At 41.8% G+C, this 18,229-nt stretch overlaps 1 protein-coding gene across 5 annotated transcripts in view; it reads left to right on the plus strand.

Annotated features, from left to right (window-relative positions):
• Nucleotides 1-521: 521 nt before the first annotated feature.
• SH3KBP1 (SH3 domain containing kinase binding protein 1) overlaps nt 522-18,229 on the plus strand; it is a 212,431-nt gene continuing 194,723 nt past the window's right edge. For 2 of the 5 annotated variants that reach the window (XM_014253926.2, XM_088051917.1), the window contains exon 1: nt 523-800. In XM_014253926.2, coding sequence (XP_014109401.1) covers nt 797-800 — 4 coding nt within the window. In that variant the 5' untranslated portion in view covers nt 523-796. Of the gene's footprint in view, nt 801-18,229 lie in introns of all 5 variants that reach the window. The other 3 variants (XM_088051918.1, XM_014253812.2, XM_014253731.2) reach the window with 3 other exon arrangements.

The raw sequence follows: 18,229 nt of genomic DNA on the forward strand, positions 1-18,229 counted from the left end.
CTGGGGCCGGGCGCGGACGGGGCAGGTGCGGGGCAGGAACGCGCGGCTGGGTGCGTGTTCCGCCGCCCGGGAGCGCTCTCCATCCTCCCCCGGCGCCCAGCGAGGACGCGCCCCGTCCCCTCCCAGTGCCCGAAGAGTCCTGCCCCGAGAGGGAGGGAGAGCCACCCCGCTCGCCGCCGAGGCTCCGCTCTCCGCCGACCCTGCCCCCGCCGGGACCGCGGCGCGGCTCCGCTTCCTGCCGCCCTCCCCGCCCTCCTCTCCCGCCGGCCCGAGGCGGCGCAGCGGCTCTGGCGCAGTCTCGCGACACTTCCCGCAGCGCGGAGCCGGAGCCGCCGCTCGCCCCGGCAGCAGCAGCGGCAGCCGCGGTGGTCGCTGCCCGCGCTTGGGAGCCCGAGCCGCTCCCGCCCCGCGCCCCGCCGCGCTCACCGCCCGCCCCTCCCGCGGCTCGGCGGCACAGCCTCCTCCGGCCGCTTTCGCCCCGGGCTGCTTTTCCCGGCGGCGGCGCGGACCCAGTTGGCTGCAGGAGCTGAAGGCTGAGCCCCTTTCTCTCTCCTGATTTCTATATATTTCCTTTTTCTCACACGCGCTGAGGGAGCCGCGGCGCAGGACGCAGGATGCAGCCCGGCTGCGGCGGGTGCTGAGCGCGGCGGCCGCCGGAGGAGGGAGCGGCTCTGTCAGCGCCTCCGCTCCGCGCGGCGGCGGCTCGGGCGGTCCCTCGCCCCCTCCCTTCGCCGTGGCCACCCGCCCCAAACTTTCAGCCTGTTGTCGCTGCCAGGCGAAGCCCAGCTCGACATAAATGGGTGAGTTCAGGCCGCCGAGGTGGCGGTGCCGGAGGCCAGCTGGGGCTCCCGGCTAGCCGGTGGGGTGGGTGCCTGTGCCGCTGGGGGCGGCGGGAGGGAGGTGGCCGCCACCGGCCTCCGCTCCTCCGCCTCACGGCTTTTAACTTCTCCTCCCCTCCCCCGGCCGAGGCAATAATTGTTTTCATGTGACAGGCGGAGAGGTCGGGGTTGGCGGCGGCGGGGCGACGGCCGGGTGCTCCCTCGGGGCTGCCGCTGTGGGTGCTCCCGAGCAGGGCTGACACGGTTACGATGCCTCCCGGGCATCGTCTGCCCGGCCTCGACGCCTTCCCGCCGGGCACAGCCCTCCCCGGGCAGTCTGGGGTGTGGTGGCACCGGGCCGGGCGGAGAGAAGAGAGATCTCCGCGCCGGGCGCGCAGGTTGCGCTCCGAGGGGCTGCGGCGGGGAGAGCTGCGAAGGGCGCGGGCGGCCGGGGGAGATGCACTGCCCATCACTGCCCGTCACTGCCCCTCACCGCCCCTCACCGCCCCTCCCTGCCCCGCCGGGCGGGGGCGGCCGCCGGGGCCGCTGCGCGGGGTCGTTGGAGCCGCGGCGCGGGGAGCGACTCGGGCGGCGCTCGGCCGCCGCTGCCCGTGAGGTGTCACCCGCGGACTTCGGGAAGAGGCTGCGCCTGGATGCCCGGCCCGGGCTGGGCAGCGCCCGTTACCTGTGCAGGGGGCAGGGAGGGAGGATGGGGATGAATTGTCCCATTATGCCGGGCGAGGCGGCGGCAGCGGCGGTGCCAGGCGCGGGCTGGCTGAGCGATGCGCCCCGGGCGTCGCTGGAGTGCGGCTGCCCGCGGCTCGCTCTGCCCAGCGCGGTGCCCGGGGGAAAATGACGGACAGGCGGGAACAAAAGAAGCGGCAGCTGTCGGTGGGCAACCTTGGCGCACACACCGGCCGGCGTCTGCAGACAGCAGCGAACGGTGCTCCGAAAGAGCGGCTTTTGGATGTCCCCAGGCCCCCCGCTGCCCGCTTCGCTCTCGGCGGCGGAAATGCGGTCGGGCTGTGCGGGAACCTAAAAGCAGCATCACCGAAACGACTGAATATAATGCGTTACGTAGGAAGACATTTTACACAATTTCACCTGTTGTAATACAGCGACGCTGGGAATATAGCAATAAATCGTCCCTTTGTTCTTTGAGAGATTAGTTTGCGGGGTGCTATGGGAGCGATGCTACCTGCATGTTACCAGATTAAGCACGAGCTTCTTGCCATCGACTTTCAGTTAGCTCTCCCTATCGGGCTGAGATGGGTTCATCCCTGTGCAGCTGGTTCGGCCGTATTGATCCGGCCGAAGTCCGCCGCTGCTGACACTAGGCCGGCATCCCAGGCTGCCACAGTTAATTGGGGGCATTGTAGGAGTTCTCTTAGGGTTGGTTTGCCAACATTTTATGTTGCTCACTGACACAGCTCTCAACTTCTGTCTTCTGTCACAACAGATAAGATTTGAAACATATTGTTGTATTGAGAGGTAGGGTTTGTAACTGCTGAATGGAGCAGAATCTGTACTCAGCAGGGCATGTTGTAGGAAATTTTTTTTTTTAGAGTTATTTTTGGTTTCTTCTCCTCTTCCCATGCATTTATTTCTTACTAACTTTGTATTGTGATACAATAAGACTTTTCTGATTTCAATTTACTTCATAGACCAAATATTAGCCTTCATGCATGGTTCAAAAAAATAAGTAAAGCAAGAAAGAACCAACAAAGTAATTTGCATTGATAGAGCTCTAGAATGGTTTTTAATGCAGTAACTTAGTAGTAAAGGCCATCTTTTTTCTTTTTACTCACCCATCCCTCTCCTGGGCAGTGATCTTACACATCTTGCTTCTTTAAAGCTCATTTGGTTGATGGCTTTCCCAAATCATCGTGATTCAGTCATACTTTGCTTTGCAAAATGGGAGTGGAGGGAAGGTAGATATGTTTTAATTGTTGTTCATATCTTCAAATGATGATTCTCATAGTTTACAAACAAATAGAAAAATTGTGCAAGGAGGTGAAGATATGCATAGTATGAAAGTAAAATCTTTCTAGGCGATATCAAATGAAAGCAGTTATATTAAAAACATTTTTAACATAGTTAGCATTCTTGTAAGGTATCTCAGATGCAGAAGAGAATAGGTGAATTCTTTGTGCACTACACTGTTACAATTCCTAATGTTTTATTTTTAGATTACTTGTACACCTTCTTATATTAACTGTTTATATTTTCTGTGTGGCACTGCAGAGTGTTTTTAGCCCAACCCTGTGCATGTGTATATATGGGTGTATGTTATACATACCTGTATACTGAGATTCACTGCTTTTTTACAGCACACACCCTGACCTTACAAGAAGTACTTTGCGTAACTGATGTTTTATGAGCTCTTCTGTGACATTATAGGCAGAGTACATTCAAATTAATTAATTTGCACTTGGAATGGACTTCTCGGAGTCGAGCGGAGCGAAATAATGGTGTTAGTTCTCATAATAAGGAGGGATAAGGCAAAGATCTTAAAGTAGTCATGAACACAGTGAAACAAGCTTGGTCCCCCTCCTTAAGTGTTTGAGAAATTAAGATGTGGTGTTTTGTGGGGACCTGTGTGTGTGTGTGGGGGGGGGGTTTGTTTGTTTGTTGTTGCTTTTGGATTTGTTTTGTTCTGTTTTTATTTTGAAGCTACTTATGAAGCATACTTGTGTATGGTCAGGGAACTCAGTCTCAACTGCAAAAGCATGGGGTGCCCACACATCAGACTGTCCTCCTGAAGCTGAGGGTGCAGAAAACAAAGTAGATATGGGGAAACCTGGTTTGAAATGTACTGCTTATCAAATTTAGAAAATGCAAGATTACAAGTGTGATTCTAGAGAGCAGCGTTTAACTGCCATCATCACAAAGCAGCTGTGTGGCTCTGTCAGTAGAGACACACCTCTCAACTTCTACAGTAAATGAAGGAAAATCCTTTCTTCTGCTGGGCAGTCTTGACTCATGTTCAAAGCACAGCCATTTGAGTGCGTTAAATGAGGTGGGGGTCCTGTATCATAATGCTGCAATGAAGCTATGCTGCCACCATAGCTGGGAATTTGGATTCAGAGAGAATCTTGTGCCCTTTGAACCAGTTAGGTTACTTACACTGGCAGACAGCTGTTGTCTGTCTGGTTTTACATAACTGGCTGGAAAAGGTGCTCTGCTGTGGAACACTGCAGCTGGTTTGTACACACCAAAGGAATGTTACACCAAGAAGTAATGCAATCAAAAGAATTCAGTCTATGTGAGAGTGTGATTATTCTGTACTAGTTGCAATCCCTTTTTCTTTTTTTACCTTCCTTTTTTTTTTTTTTTTAATTTTCTAAATTCTCCTCTATCCCCTGCCCTCAGCTTTCCCCCTCCTCTGTTTCTCTCTACACGTTTCAGAGATGCTGCTTCCTCCACCTTCCTCTCCCTTCCTCTCCCTTATCGCAGCATCAACAGAGAGAGTGCTCTGAGCACATTTCCTGCATGTGGGGCCAGGCTGACCTCCAGCACAGTGCTGTGCCTGCATCCAAACTTCTGCTTGGCCCCGTGGTGACACCTGAAGAGTGTTCACTGCAACAGGAGCCTTGGGGAGTGCAGCTGGTGAACTCCAGCAACTCCATGCTCCCATCTAAAATGAAGAATTTTTGAGGCCTGAGCTTAGCAGAAGTTGTACAAATCACTCACTGAAGATGATAGGTGTGCTTGTGGTTGCCTTTCCAAAATGGTGGTGATATTGGAGCCTTTCAGTAAAATAGCTGTAAATTTTTAAAATAGAAATAGTATTTGCCATTCTAGTCATCCTTGAAGGCAGTTGAACAGTTTCAGCTGAAAAAGGAGAAGTAATAAGAAAGATGATTAGCATGACTTTTTTCACTTGGATTTCTTTTTTTTTTTAAAATAAGGTTTTAAGCAACTGTAAAGTGGCCTTGTAGGGAACATTTTGTGCAAAAATCCTTCCCAACTCATAAAAAGTCTTTATTCTCCTCATAGGGGGTATTACTGATTTTAATTATTTTGTGGTCATTGGTAGGTTTGTTTCTCACAAGAAGGCAGCTACATTGGATCTGTTCAGGATCAGTGACACTATACAGCCTGTGAATGGCTTATGGTCAGAGTTCCAGTGGAGTTTTCATAAACTATAATAAAATATTTTCACTAACCTTTATAAAGTTTCATTTATATGGGTTGGAAACCAAGAAATATAACATATGTAAATATGTGTGTATATGTAATAAAAGATTATGAAAATAATTTCTGATTGTGGCATCTCTTCTTCTTGCTCCTTTGCAGTAGCTCTTCCTTCCTCAGACTCCATTAGAGTTGGTTTTTTATATTAACTGTTGCTTTTAGCTCAGGAAGTGTGAAATAGATTGTTTCTTAAAAGAGCAGAATTCTTGCTTGTTTTTGTGCTAATCAAAGGTTCATATGTAGAAAATTACAATAGAGCTGCTAGAAAAGTTTTGGGTTTTTTCTGCCTGGGTTTAAGGAAGCAATGTAATGAGCATGTAATAATAACAATGTAATGTAATAAGACACTTTATTGAGAAGCAGTCTTCTTTTGATATGAGTGCTGACTGCATACATATTTCTGTTTAAACTGCTACTAATATATACAGTTTATCACCGTTTGCTGTTATTAAAATTGCTTCTTTTGTTATTGTTATTCACTGGATGTTAGAGGGAGTATTAAGAATACTGCTGGTCAGAATTTGTTTAGGAGATCAGTGTTGACCTTGTAGATTGACTCTTTCCCTGCTTATAGGAGAAGGGTCATGTGTTAGGAGGAAGAAAAAGGAGAACTTGGAAATGTGAAATGAGCAGCTGAAATTTCAGGTTTGATGTGTTAGAGGTCACTGATGTGCTGCAAGCAGGTTAGCCCTGATGAGATCAAAGGAGTGAAAACAGCTGCAGAGATGGTATCTGTTGTTTTGCTCTGATCCTGCTGGTATAGAGCAAGCTTATAAAAAATGGTGATGGAATTTGTATGGTTCCTATCTGTGTGGTTTTTAAAATCCTGGACCAGGGAGCCGATGTTTTCCCTTGATGCAAAAGCAGGAAGTAGCTGCAGGGCATATCTACATTCTGTACACTGAGGAATGATGAAAGAATATATTAGGGGGAGGGGAATGAGAGAGGAGGTGAGGATCAAGATTTAGTAATTCAGCTAATGTAAAAGTAATTGCTGACAGTCTGCTTCACACTGAGAGGAAACAATAAAAGCTTGAAGTCCCTATGTGTGAGAGAATATGCAAATACTGCAGTTCAGTATTCATGGATTGTATTACCAAATGAAGCTGTCTTTCCCCTCCTTTTTATTATTGATAACTGAGAAGCATCAGTAGAAAGCAACTCTTGAGAATGCAGTGGCGAATCCACATAAAAGCTGTGTGGTGAGATGACTGTTGCAAAGTCTTGGCTGAGCTTTGTTCCTAACACAACTTTGCCTTAGAGAATGGAGCATCCTGGAGAACAAGCAGCGGAAGGGGAAAGGGTGTCTTTGTTTTACAAAAAGTTTGTATTACAGTGGGAGAGTGGCTGAGAATTTGTGCTTCTGATTTAGTATGAAGAATTGTGTAGAGCTGTGGAGCAGAAATGATGTCTGAGCTGAAAAAAATTATCTTTAGCAACAAAGATAATGTATTATAGAAAGCTGAGCATTTATACAAGAAAAATATCCCTAACTTCTGATTAATCTGTAGTGTCAGTATAAAGAGGTGTCTTTTGAACTCTGCCTTTGAATTTTATCAGGAGTATTGTACAGAAGGAAAAAGATCCTCTTTATCTCATTCTCTGTCTTTCAAACTGTGCAGCTAAATCACTTCTGACAACTGAAACCTGCTCACACCAAAACCAGTGTGTAAGTCTATTCATTTATTTGAAGACCAAAGTCAGCATTGGTGCACAGCTCCCTGGGGAATTAATGCTTTTTTGAAAATGTCAATATAGATTCATTGCATGTGGTGCAAGTCAAGGCCCAAATAGACTAGATCTAGGTCTTTAAAGGTCCCTCCCAACCCAAAGCCTTCAAAATGATCTATCAATATTTAATTAGCTTTCAGTGGTCACACTGCTTGTATTTAAAAATTAAGTGGTTTATGTCCCATAGGTAATTTGTAATTATGAATTTGTGACTTACATTTCACCTAAAACAAGCAAACAAAAAAACTACCCCTGCAAAATAGGAATCCTCATAACATGTTGCATTCTCTACTTGTAATTTCCAGGAACTTGTTTGTTACCTTAAAAAGCAACATATTGGTGCTTTTTACTGATAACAAAGTCTCAAAACAAACACACACAGAAGTCACTTCAGGGGGTTTTCCTGCTTGTTTTAAGTTGGTTTTGTGGGAAGAAGTTCTTGGAGATCAGTGCAACTGCTGGTGCTGTATGGACTATTTGTGTCAGCCTGGCTCTCTTTGTATGTAGCCCCATCTTTCCCCATGAGCTGGATTTATACAGGTTTTCATTAAAGATAGCAGCAGTATCAGAGAATAAGTGTACACATACAGAACTTTTCATTTTTGAGCCAATTGTAAAGCCATTCTTTGAGAACTTTCATGTCAGGTTTAAGTTAAGAATGTTCTCTATCTGTGGTTGCTGATTCATCCTCACCACTGGCAAAAAGCATTTTTCATACTCCAGTAACTTGGCAGAGTGGATTTTTTTTTTCCTGATAGGCTTGTGCAGCATTGAAAATTTTCTGTCCTTGTGACAGATATAAAACTGGCAAGCAGCAAGACCTCAGCTTTATTTTTCAGTGTTTTTTCTCATTCCTGCTGTTCTTTCTGTGAGGTCTCACTGAGCTCTTATTGAGCTGTTAGTGCTCCTCTATTTCCCACTGTCAAAGGGCACACCAGAGATTCCAAACTGTGCCCAGAAAAAGATGCCTTTATTTAGAGGTTTTGTTATGGCAAGGTTTAAAAAACTTCTTTGCTGTTAAATTTGGACCACTTATAAAAAAGTGTTTTAGCTTTGGCCTTGTGTTTGCAAATCTGAGGATTAGTGGCTTGCTTTGGAAGAGTGGTGATGCTTATTTATAAATAATATTTGAATGTTTTGTTGATGAGGATTGACTATTGCAGTTTTTTGCAACTTTTGTTTTTTGTTATTCATTCCTTATGAACATGTCTTTATTGTCAACAGCTTTGTGGGAAAATATCCTATCCAAACCTTTCACTCTAGACAAGATCACCTTAATTTCCCATGAAATAGGACGGTATTACAGTTCATTGAAATTGCAGAACTGCCATTTTCATTGAATACAAATTTCCAACTTTTCTGCTTAAACTATCACATAAAAGAAACCCTCAAAAACCTACACAAGGCAGCCAAAATACCTCAAAAAATTCCTACAATAAAAAATCCTAACCCTAGAGGAACCTGACTTTTTTCCCATCAGAATTTAAATGGCTGTGTGAAAGGATGTAGAAATGAGCACAGAGAGTGAAAGCCTTCCAGCAAAGGCTGAGCTTGGGAGCCTTGCCTTGAGTGCACAGTCCAGAAGTTTGTGACAATGGGAATTCCTGAACACCTGGGAGTGAGCAGCAATGCTTCCAGGCAGATCCTGCTAGCAGGGAAGACAAAATCGCACCCTGTGAAGGCAGGCCTGGTAGTAAGAAATGCTTGTAACTTCACTTGCTAATAAAATGAAAAATTGAATTAGTCCCAGGAGAGTAAATGAAGTGTCTACACATTTATAAATCCTCATCATGTTAAAAGATTTTTTTAGTGCCATGTGCTACACCTTATTATTTGATTTTAATTTTTGTTCAGAGACACATCAGGGTGCCAACAGTTGTGGAAAACACTTGGTAGCTTACGAGCTTTTTTTAATATCTGTATTTTTAGATTGCATGTGGGAAAGAAAAGGTTAATCACTATGCAATCTTGAAATCTAGATTTGGTTTAGACTTAAATATTGATATTGAAGTCAAACAGTTAAACCTCTTCAAGGAGTAGATTTGAAGTTTGATTCACTTCCGTGCTTTTGTTACATTTTTTTAATGAAAATGGTAACATTTAAATTTCATCAATTAAAATTTCATTTTAAGATTCTAAGCCATTTGCTGAACTGAGCTGATCATGTAACTAGTTCAGTCGTTGATCTCCGCCTGATACTAGATTACTTTTAATCTTGATTCATTGTTAATTGCTGTATCTTAATGTTGGAAACGTGTTCTTTGTAGCTATTTTTGTGAGTAACTTGAACAACAAAGTTAATTTTCCAGGTGACAAAAAGCTAAGTACTTTGTGGATTTTGTTGGCTTTTAACTAGTTAGCTGATAGATTTGAGCAGCTCCTCAGTTGCTTCTTTCTGTGTAGCAGTCCGTAAGTCTGGCAGACCACAGTGGGTCAAATTTATCTGTCTGTATTGAACTGCTCCAACATCGTAGAGGTAACGTGTGGTTAATCAGGGGACTTGTGTGTATAGCTAATCCAGACTAGTTAACTGCTATTTTATTGATGGAGGTTTGCTTAATAAGCAAAATCCTTCTCTGACATCTCCCTTGCTTGACTAAGTGTGTGATGAAAAGAGATTTATCCTTGAACAGCCAACTAATTTGTACAAGTAAGATCAGCTCTTTCTGTTGCAAGAAACAACCTTTCAACTGGGAGAGAAATCTTCCTGCTGCTGTTGCTGTCATTTTTGTTTACAATTGCTTTTAATGTTCATCTTCCTGGACAACCACTATTTCCTTCTCCATCTAGTAATCTCTTTTAAAATGGAAAATATCTTTATTTTCTTTGAAACTTGATACAAAAGTCCCTCGTATCTGTTGATCATTTCATTCATCAAATACCTTTATTTAGCTTCTTTTGAAAATAGTAGAAATACACTTGTCAGTTTTACTTTGACTACTGAGGTCAGTTTGAATGGTCTTTGTTCTGTCAGCTCATACCACCCTTCAGAATTGCTCACTTAGATTTGCATTAACCATGCTACTTATTTTAAAGACTACGATTTCTGTGTGTGAAACACCTATAAATAGTACTTTTGATTAGCTGACATCACAATTATCTGACTGTGGTTTGTGAAAGATTAAGATAAGATACTGTCTAGTTCATGATGAACTATTTTCTGACAATTCAAAATTGTCTGCACTGCTTCTGGAGTCATGAGACATCTATTAATATGTATTCCTCTGCAGAGTATTTGATAGTTTGTACACAGTTGTGGAGAAAACATTCTTGTTTGTTCTTGCGTGTTTCTCATTCCTTCACCTCATTCTGTCAGAAAGCAGTTGCACCTCTTATCATCACTCACAGAAGTGCATGCATGCTTCTTTCCCTTTGTGAGTTGTGTTGTTTTGTTGCTTTGGGTTCATGTGTTGTGGTGGTTTTTGATTGTTGGGGTGGGGTTTGTTTTTTTTTTTAAAGATAAATCTACGTTGCAGTTTCTCAACTGTTTTGCAGGAAAGGTGCTCTTTAGCTTTTTTTTTTTTTGTCTGTTCACATACCTGATGCTCTGTTATCCCATCTTTTCATATTTCCTTCCTTCCTTCCTTCCTTCCTTCCTTCCTTCCTTCCTTCCTTCCTTCCTTCCTTCCTTCCTTCCTTCCTTCCTTCCTTCCTTCCTTCCTGCCTGCCTTCCTCCCTCCCTCCCTCCCTCCCTCCCTCCCTTTGATCTGTCTTCCAAACGTACTACTTCCCTTTTTAGAAAGCTTTCTTATGTATTTCACTTACAGTGTCTCAAAATTCCCTAAATTAAAATGCAAAGATATACAGAGCTCTGAAGGCAATCTGGTGTAGACAGCACAATTGTAGGTGATCCTCTAAGCATTTTATTTGAAATTAGGGACAGAAGAAACCTTTGGCTGGATTCCTATAAATATGTCAGGAAGGAAAGGGATTGGTTGTCTTTTAGAGACTATTTTTTTTTAATCTGCAAAATTTTTTCAGGGTTGAAATTGGTACCCTGGAATAATGCTGAAGTGTGTGTTGCATACTGTGTTTTGCCAGCCACGTTTTTGATATTTTCTGGTGGAAGAGTGGTGCCTCTGGTACATGGAGTAAAACAGGCTGTGGAAGTTGGCAAAGCCAAATACTGAAGTTCCAATTTTTATTTTTTTTTTTTTAATATGGAGAACTTAAAAGCAGGATGTTGCTATTTTAAGTAGAATTTCAGTTCCTGTCTGTTCAAGTCTGTCAGTGTCTCTCTTGAAGCAAAACCAAGGAGCTGATGTAAATGCAGCCTTGTAGGCAGAGAAATTGAATGTAAGACATACTCTTTGCCTCTCCAGACCCTTTGAAATCTACAATTAAGTTTTGACTTCTGATTTCCTTTACTCTAAAAGCTTGTACCACTGGAAACCAGGGAAGTCATTAGAAGATTCTTTTAGGAGATGGAGTCCAAGAACCTTTTTCTTAGTTGGAAAAGCAGAGCTTTCTCCTTAGCCTTGGAAGAAGTGCTCAGGGTAGAAAACATTCAGTGACCACCTTATTTCTGTCCTCTCTAGCTCTCTTGGTTGCATGGTTTAACCTGCCTTTTGCCTCCTGGATGCTGTAGAAAGATTCTGTGCCTGCACCTGAGGAAGTTCTACTTGTCTTGAGGAGAATCTCTCTTGTTACTTCCTTGGCCACACACTTTGTTCTGTTCAGTGCCAGTGCTGGTTACTGGGGGTGGATGAGAGGAGGAGGTTGTCAGAAGAATAACTGCTTATAAAACAATAGGGTTTATTGCCTCTGTTTGTGTGCTTGGGTTCCACAAAGCTCCATCCTGCTGCTTTCTCCCCCTTTCCCCCCATCCTCAGTGCAGCAATGGGTTCTTCTGTGTAAATGCTGACTGTTGTTTGTGCTTTCACTCTGTGCAGCTCGGCTGAGCATTCCCATTCAACCAGCACAGAGTGGCTCAGATTCCCTTTTGGAACAACGCTGTCATCAGGTCACAAGCTGCTCTGGCTCACAATGAAAGTCAGGGATAAGCTTTCAGATTTACTTCTTTGGCTTGCATCAGGTTTTGCTTTCAGGATTATTCTTCTAAGGAGGAGCTCTGTGTAGTGTCTCTCTTTTGGAGGTTTGTTCTCACCATAAGATTTAAAGAGGATTCCTTGGAAGGGAGTGTTTTTTCTGGTGGAGGAGGAGACTTCTTGAGATATTTAACATGCTACCAGATACCTGTTCAAAGAGCTGTGTCTTCTGCTTGCAGCAGAATCTCTGCTTTCTGAAAGGCTTTGTCTTGTTCAAAATCAAGAGAAGTTCTCAAAGAGAATATAAAACTAAAAAATGTTAATCCAAGTGCCTCATTGCCCAGGCCTATGACTGACACATGGGATTTTGGAAAGCACCATTAAAAAAAACCAGATCAGCTAATTCCTCTGATGTGGATTTTTGTTCATCAAGAAAAAAAGTGTTAGCTTGTGAATTCCATTTATTGTGACATGCAGAACACGTTACCTACAGAAACTGATTTGAGCTGAGAAAGCAGAGGCATTAGAGATGCCATCAAAAACTTACTACTCCAGAATTGCATCCTGAAATCTAAAATTGTAATTTGAACATTTTTTAATGCACAGAAGCTGACACATTATCTGATATAATAGTGAAGTTTATTTGCCCAAGGATTATCTGGAACTTGTGAATTCATATTTGCAGTAATTTCTAAAACAGCATGTTTTTCAGTCCTATTGTTCTTACTGCAGTTGAAGGAGAATAAAAGAACCTGATGTTAAATGAGAAGTTTCTAAGGGTCATGAGCAGGAGTTTTATGAAATGTCTTTATTAATCCAGAAAATATTATATTGATAGGTGGTAAATGTGTTCTTTTAATCACACGTGTCCTTTTGCCAAACATTCCCATCCTACCTTCCATTGGTGCTCACATAATCGAGGAAGTTTGGTGTTTTTAACACCTTAGGTGGTTGTTGGCTTTTCTTTTAGTGTGGTGTGGAGTTTTAGTGAAGATGGCTTTGATGCTGGCATGTAAATGTTGTATTGGACCATAGTGATGAAATGCAAATTACCAATCACCTGAGCTCTTGTACTTAGGGCTGTGAGCCCCAGCACACACACACAGAAGTTACAGCTCCTGTAATGCCCAATTGTTTGTTGTATGTGAAAGCACAATAGTTCTGCCCATTAATTTAGCATATAAATTATTACACTGCTGAGAACTTCCATACCAGGCTTGACCTTCCTCTGAATCTGAAGGTTTGTAGCTGGAAATGCTTGGATTTATGTTAGAGGTTAGGAAGAAAAAATCTGATTATTTCTTATCTCCATCCAGCCCAGCTTCTCGCTGTCATACAGTGCTCATCTTCGTGACAGTTTATAATGTTAAAACACAACACAGGTTTGTGGTCCTAGCATATGACAGGTGGAATCAGAAAAGTTGCTGCTGGCATAAATATTTTGCAACTGCTATCTTAAAAATGATAGAATTCCATTGAACTGAGGGAAAATGGTTTGAAATTGTTGAATATTGAAATTCAATATTTTTTATTGAAATTGTTATAATACACTGTGTTTGTCTGCAGCTGGCATCACACAGCAAAGGGGGCTGTAGCATAGTCTGAGGATTTTGGCTATATCAAGATACTGCTGCCAGTATCTCTTCTTGCCAATCTCTTCTTGCAGAAATTGCCACTTCCAAAAGCAAGAATACTCAACAGGATGTATATGTGCACCACTTTTCAGTCTGGTTACTTAATGTAGCACCGTTTTTATGAGCACTTCAAGCAAATGTGGCTAAGATGCAGAGGAGTATGTTGTGTTCTCCCCATCCTCCTCCTGTGCAAAAGGGTTGCTACTTTTGGCAAAGACGTGTGGTGATAGTAACAGCTTAGGCATCTAGTGAAATCCTCCAAGCTCCTCTGAGATCATATTCATAATTACATTCATGCTTCTAGTCTGATTTTAATAAGACGAGGTGAATGTTGCTGGTTTAGAAGCTCAGAGTTTTAACAAATGCTATGCATTACACAATGTGAAGACTGTGAACCACTTGTTGACCACAATCTCTGCTCATCTTCCTGAGGGTTAAATGATGCGTACATCATCTCTGAAAAGGTGGTTGTTCCTTGTTTTTAAATTTTTTATTCATTTGTCTTTCCACCTCATTGGCATCTGTAAGTATTATCAAGGCAAATTTGGGACTAGAATACTCGGCTAGTACTTCTGAGTAATTTAACACAGCACTTATTTTCATGGCATCAGCTTTTCCATCCTGCTTACTTTTTATGGTGATACATTAATTTGGTAGCAGTTCTCATGAATTTAGCCAAGTGGTAGTTTTATCAATAGTTCTGGGTGTATTTAGCTGTAATCTGTCTCCTTTTTGTTCTGAAGAAGTAACTCATATCCTACCTCAGTTGGCTGAGAGTGAGATTTAGAAACTGCAAGAGCAGAGAAGCACTAGTAACAAGTTTGTATGAATGTATAGTTTATCAAACAGGACTTATTTGTCTTTGTTTACTTTAAGTTTACAGTTTACAGTACTATTCTCCTTTTCTGTTTTTCTCAGCAATGGGTATAATAATTTACACTCTTCTGAACTTTGAATTGTTTTTATGGATATTGGAAGAGGCAGGAATTCATGTTAAGATGATGATGTTAAGATGATGTTAAATGTTTTCCCTCAAATCTGATGTTTTCCATTTCTTCTGAATGGGTCCTTGTGTGCATTAGTTTCTGAGGGGAAGAACAATTCCAAAGGTGAACAGCTCTCAAGACAATTTTGCCTCTGAGAAGCACTGCATTTCTTTAGTTACTGGTTAACACAATGCACGTTGTCTGCAAACTTGACAATGTGAATTTAAAGTAGGTTTGTTTGTGCATTCTGAGAGCATCTGCTGTAGTTGAGATGCACTCTGGTTGATAGAACCGGTGGATTACAGTAAAATTAGTCTCTTTCAGTAGCAACAATGTGATTTAAGTAGTTTGTTGTCCAAGGCAGAAGGATCGTTTTGCCCGAAGGAAAAGATCAATTAATTCATGGAATAGAAGTGTTTCCTCTGACTGACAGCCACAAGAATGCCAAAGATTATCTATGCAATCTCAGTCTTTCTTAACAGTTAGGAGTTAAGTTAAAGAGTTAAGGAGACTCATCCCAGTAAAATCTAACATGTATTGTTGGATCCAAAGTGATATTAAGGAGGACTATAAATATAACTGCTGCCACCTAGAACTACCACAGTGGTCTTTCCTTGCTTACTCCATAGTTACACAGGCATGAACGTTTCTGGTGTTCAGATGTGCTTTGGCATATTACATAAAAAATTTGTATCAGAGATATGGTGTGACACAATAAATTCAGTTAGAGGCAACTGCTATAGGCTTAAGAAAAAATAAAATCCATAATGTTTATTAGAAATACCCTCCTGAAGTTGATTACCACATACTTGCTATGAGATCTGTATTTTATGTGGAAACCCTCCCACTTAAATACAAAAATACAAACACACTGACTTACTGTTGTTGTTTACCTGACTGTAAATGTGAAATTTTTTCGATGGATTGTGGTCATACCAAGTGCCTTAGCTGGAATATAATGTATTTCTTGTGCTACTGGGTTATTTCCACTCGAATAACTGAGTGTTTGTGTATTTTAAAAAACTGGAGCCAAGCATACCTCTTTGAAAAACAGAGAGCTAGCTCTCTTCTTTTCTTGGAGGACAGCTCAGGTGTTCTGTCAGCTGAAGTGGCCTCAGCTCTGCTGCTGTCCAGGGAACAGTCACATCAGGACAGCCCCAGGCCAAGTGTTCACTGTCCTCCAGATCAGGACTTGGAGTCCTCTGCAGAGCTGCTGTGTTTCTGTGCCTGTGTGTGTACGTGTGAATTCACACCACAGGGCTTCCCCTCCAGTGCTTCCCACCTGTCCTGAGCTCTGGGGTGTGCCCAGGGTGTGCCCAGGGTGTCCCCAGGGTGTCCCCAGGGTGCAGGCTGGGGGAGGATTTGCGGCCTGTGGGAGGCAACTGGGACTGTAACAAGGAAAGGACCCCAGGCAATATGATTTTTGGCAATATGATTTTGGGCAATATGATTTAGGGCAATATGATTTAGGGCAAAATGAATTAGGGCAAAATGATTTAGCCCCCTTCTGTGGCTGCTCAGCTCTTTGAGGGAGTGATGCAGTGAAGGTACTATTCTAGGACTATGACCTTTAGCTCCCCGACATTGTTTGCAAAGGGGAAATAGGAAAATATAATGTAAACTGAAGGCTGTTGTCTAAGTGGAGGAGCTGCTGTTTACCATGTAGCATGGATTTAACATCTTGAAGATTAAATAGTACTGCTTTTCCTTCTGATATTGTTTTTTTCCTTCCCCTACAGCTTTTCTTTTTCGTGAAGTGAAATCCTTGCAAATACTTTCAGCAGGGAATATTATTTCTGATAGTTTTGCAAAATAAAAATGTTAAAAATTGAGCAAAGTTTGGAATGAATTTTTCAAGAAAATTGTGGTTCTTGCTTCCAGTCAAGTAGATACAAAATATTGAAGTTATTTTTTTGTGCCACAGACATGCTACAAAACTAACAGCTCAAACTTTCCTTAAAATACCAGTTGTAATTTACATTTAAGCTGTAAAGTTAGTGGTATATTGTTAATTAATCAAATTTTTTATGAGGCATTTCCATTTTGGTAGAATGATGACTCTAAGGCCTGTTCATTCCTTCATCTCATATTGTAAAGTGTAATGATATTGAGAGAGTTGAGTCTTTATAAACTACAATAAGTTTGCTCTCTGGTAGAAGAGCCAGAGTAGACTTTATATGAATCTGTCTTCCTTATCTTCTCTCAATCCTGGTTGTTGTTTTTCCTGTTGTTGTTTGTTTGGGTGAGTTTTTTGTTGTTTGGTTGTTTTTTGTTTTGTTGTTTTTTGTTTTTTTCTTTAAATTTAATTTCAAATTGTAAGTCTGTCATGCTTTGCTGTTTGGTCTAATAAAAGGTATTGATTTTTTTCTCTCCTGGTGGTGGTTCCTAATATTTCACTAAGAGTTTTATTGCAACCTGTCATATAGCAAAAATAATGTGCTTTTTTTTTAAGTATGCCTGTAAGCTCTGAAAGTATGCTAGGCTCACCAGTTTGTACCCAGGTGTCTTAGAAAGAGCAGCACATTTGAAGAAGACCTTGTCTGTGAAGTTGAGGCAGATGGAATTCAATGGTCAGATTTTTAACCTGTTAAAGGTTATCTTTATGCAAAGGAGTTATGCATTCTCTTCTGAGGAAATGTAGTTTAAGCTTTAACTGAAAGCTTGAATGCAGAAAATTTGCAGGTAGTCTGTCTGGTTTCTGTTCTGGCTTTTTTGGGTAAGCCAACGCAACAAGAGTGTTTATCCTTCACATGAAGCTGAGTGACTTAGAAAAGGGAAAACATAAAACTTACAGCTCTTAACTCCTTGACTGCCATGTCTAATTGCATTTACTCACTTGAATGTCTACATTTGAGTGTGAAACCAGACTGCTGCAGAAGGTGGTGTTGCCATATGGATGCTGTTACTTGGGTGGAATAGTGCCAAAGAGGTTAATAACATTTCCATTGTGCCTACACACTTCAGATGTCTCACAAGAAACTGATTTAATAACATAGTTTTTGTTGCACAGTAGCAAATCTCAGTTTTTCTTTATTATTTCTTGCTTGGAAAGGCACTGTACAATAACTGAAAATAGAATGAACAGAGACATTTCTGTTTTCAAGTATTGGTAGCATTATCAAAGAAATTCTGACTAGGTCGGTTTAAGAGATTAGATTTTACTTGTAATTTGAAATGTGGCAAGGAAACAAACTAAACAATAAGAAAAATATTTTTAATTATCAACAAAATTATTTCACCTGTATGTGCAAGACTAATTTGGGGAATGAATGGTAGGACTAGTTAAACTTTTTTTTAAATCAACGGGTTTTTTTCTAGGTGAGCTTTTTTAAAATACAGCTGTCAACTTACACTTCAATGCCTGGTTCATATCATTCGCAATTCAAATTCTGTATTTTAAATCCAAACCACTAAGCATTAAATTAAAAAAATCTTTGTCCCTGACATTGCAGTAATGAGTTGTACTGTGCCAGTCTCCAGCAGGGCTCTTAATAACTAGCTTTGATTCTATTTCATGAGTTTTTGTGTTACAATTTGGATTGATGGTAATATAAGACTAGGAATAGCTGATTTTGTTGGCATGAGAATAAATGTTCTCCTTGTAGATCAAAATAACCTGAATAGCTTTTGATATTGGATTTCATTCCTAATGTACAAAATGCCTTTTTCTAACAGAAAGAGTCTAGTAGCTAGAGTTTGCAGGCTTGGGCAGGTTTGACTTTCAGTCATCATGAGGTACAATATTTTGAAGAAAATTTCTCTAAAAAGAGAAAACAGATCTGCCTGTCCCAATTTTGCCATTTCATTTTTCTCTTGGCTTAAAAGGGATTTGAGTTTTGGCTGTTAAAGTAACAATCTGTTTACCTTGGCAGAGC

Source organism: Pseudopodoces humilis, chromosome 2, assembly GCF_049639895.1.
Source record: "Pseudopodoces humilis isolate 2021_Gansu_Grassland_sample_001 chromosome 2, ASM4963989v1, whole genome shotgun sequence".
In the NCBI taxonomy this organism is placed as follows: Eukaryota; Metazoa; Chordata; class Aves; order Passeriformes; family Paridae; genus Pseudopodoces; species Pseudopodoces humilis.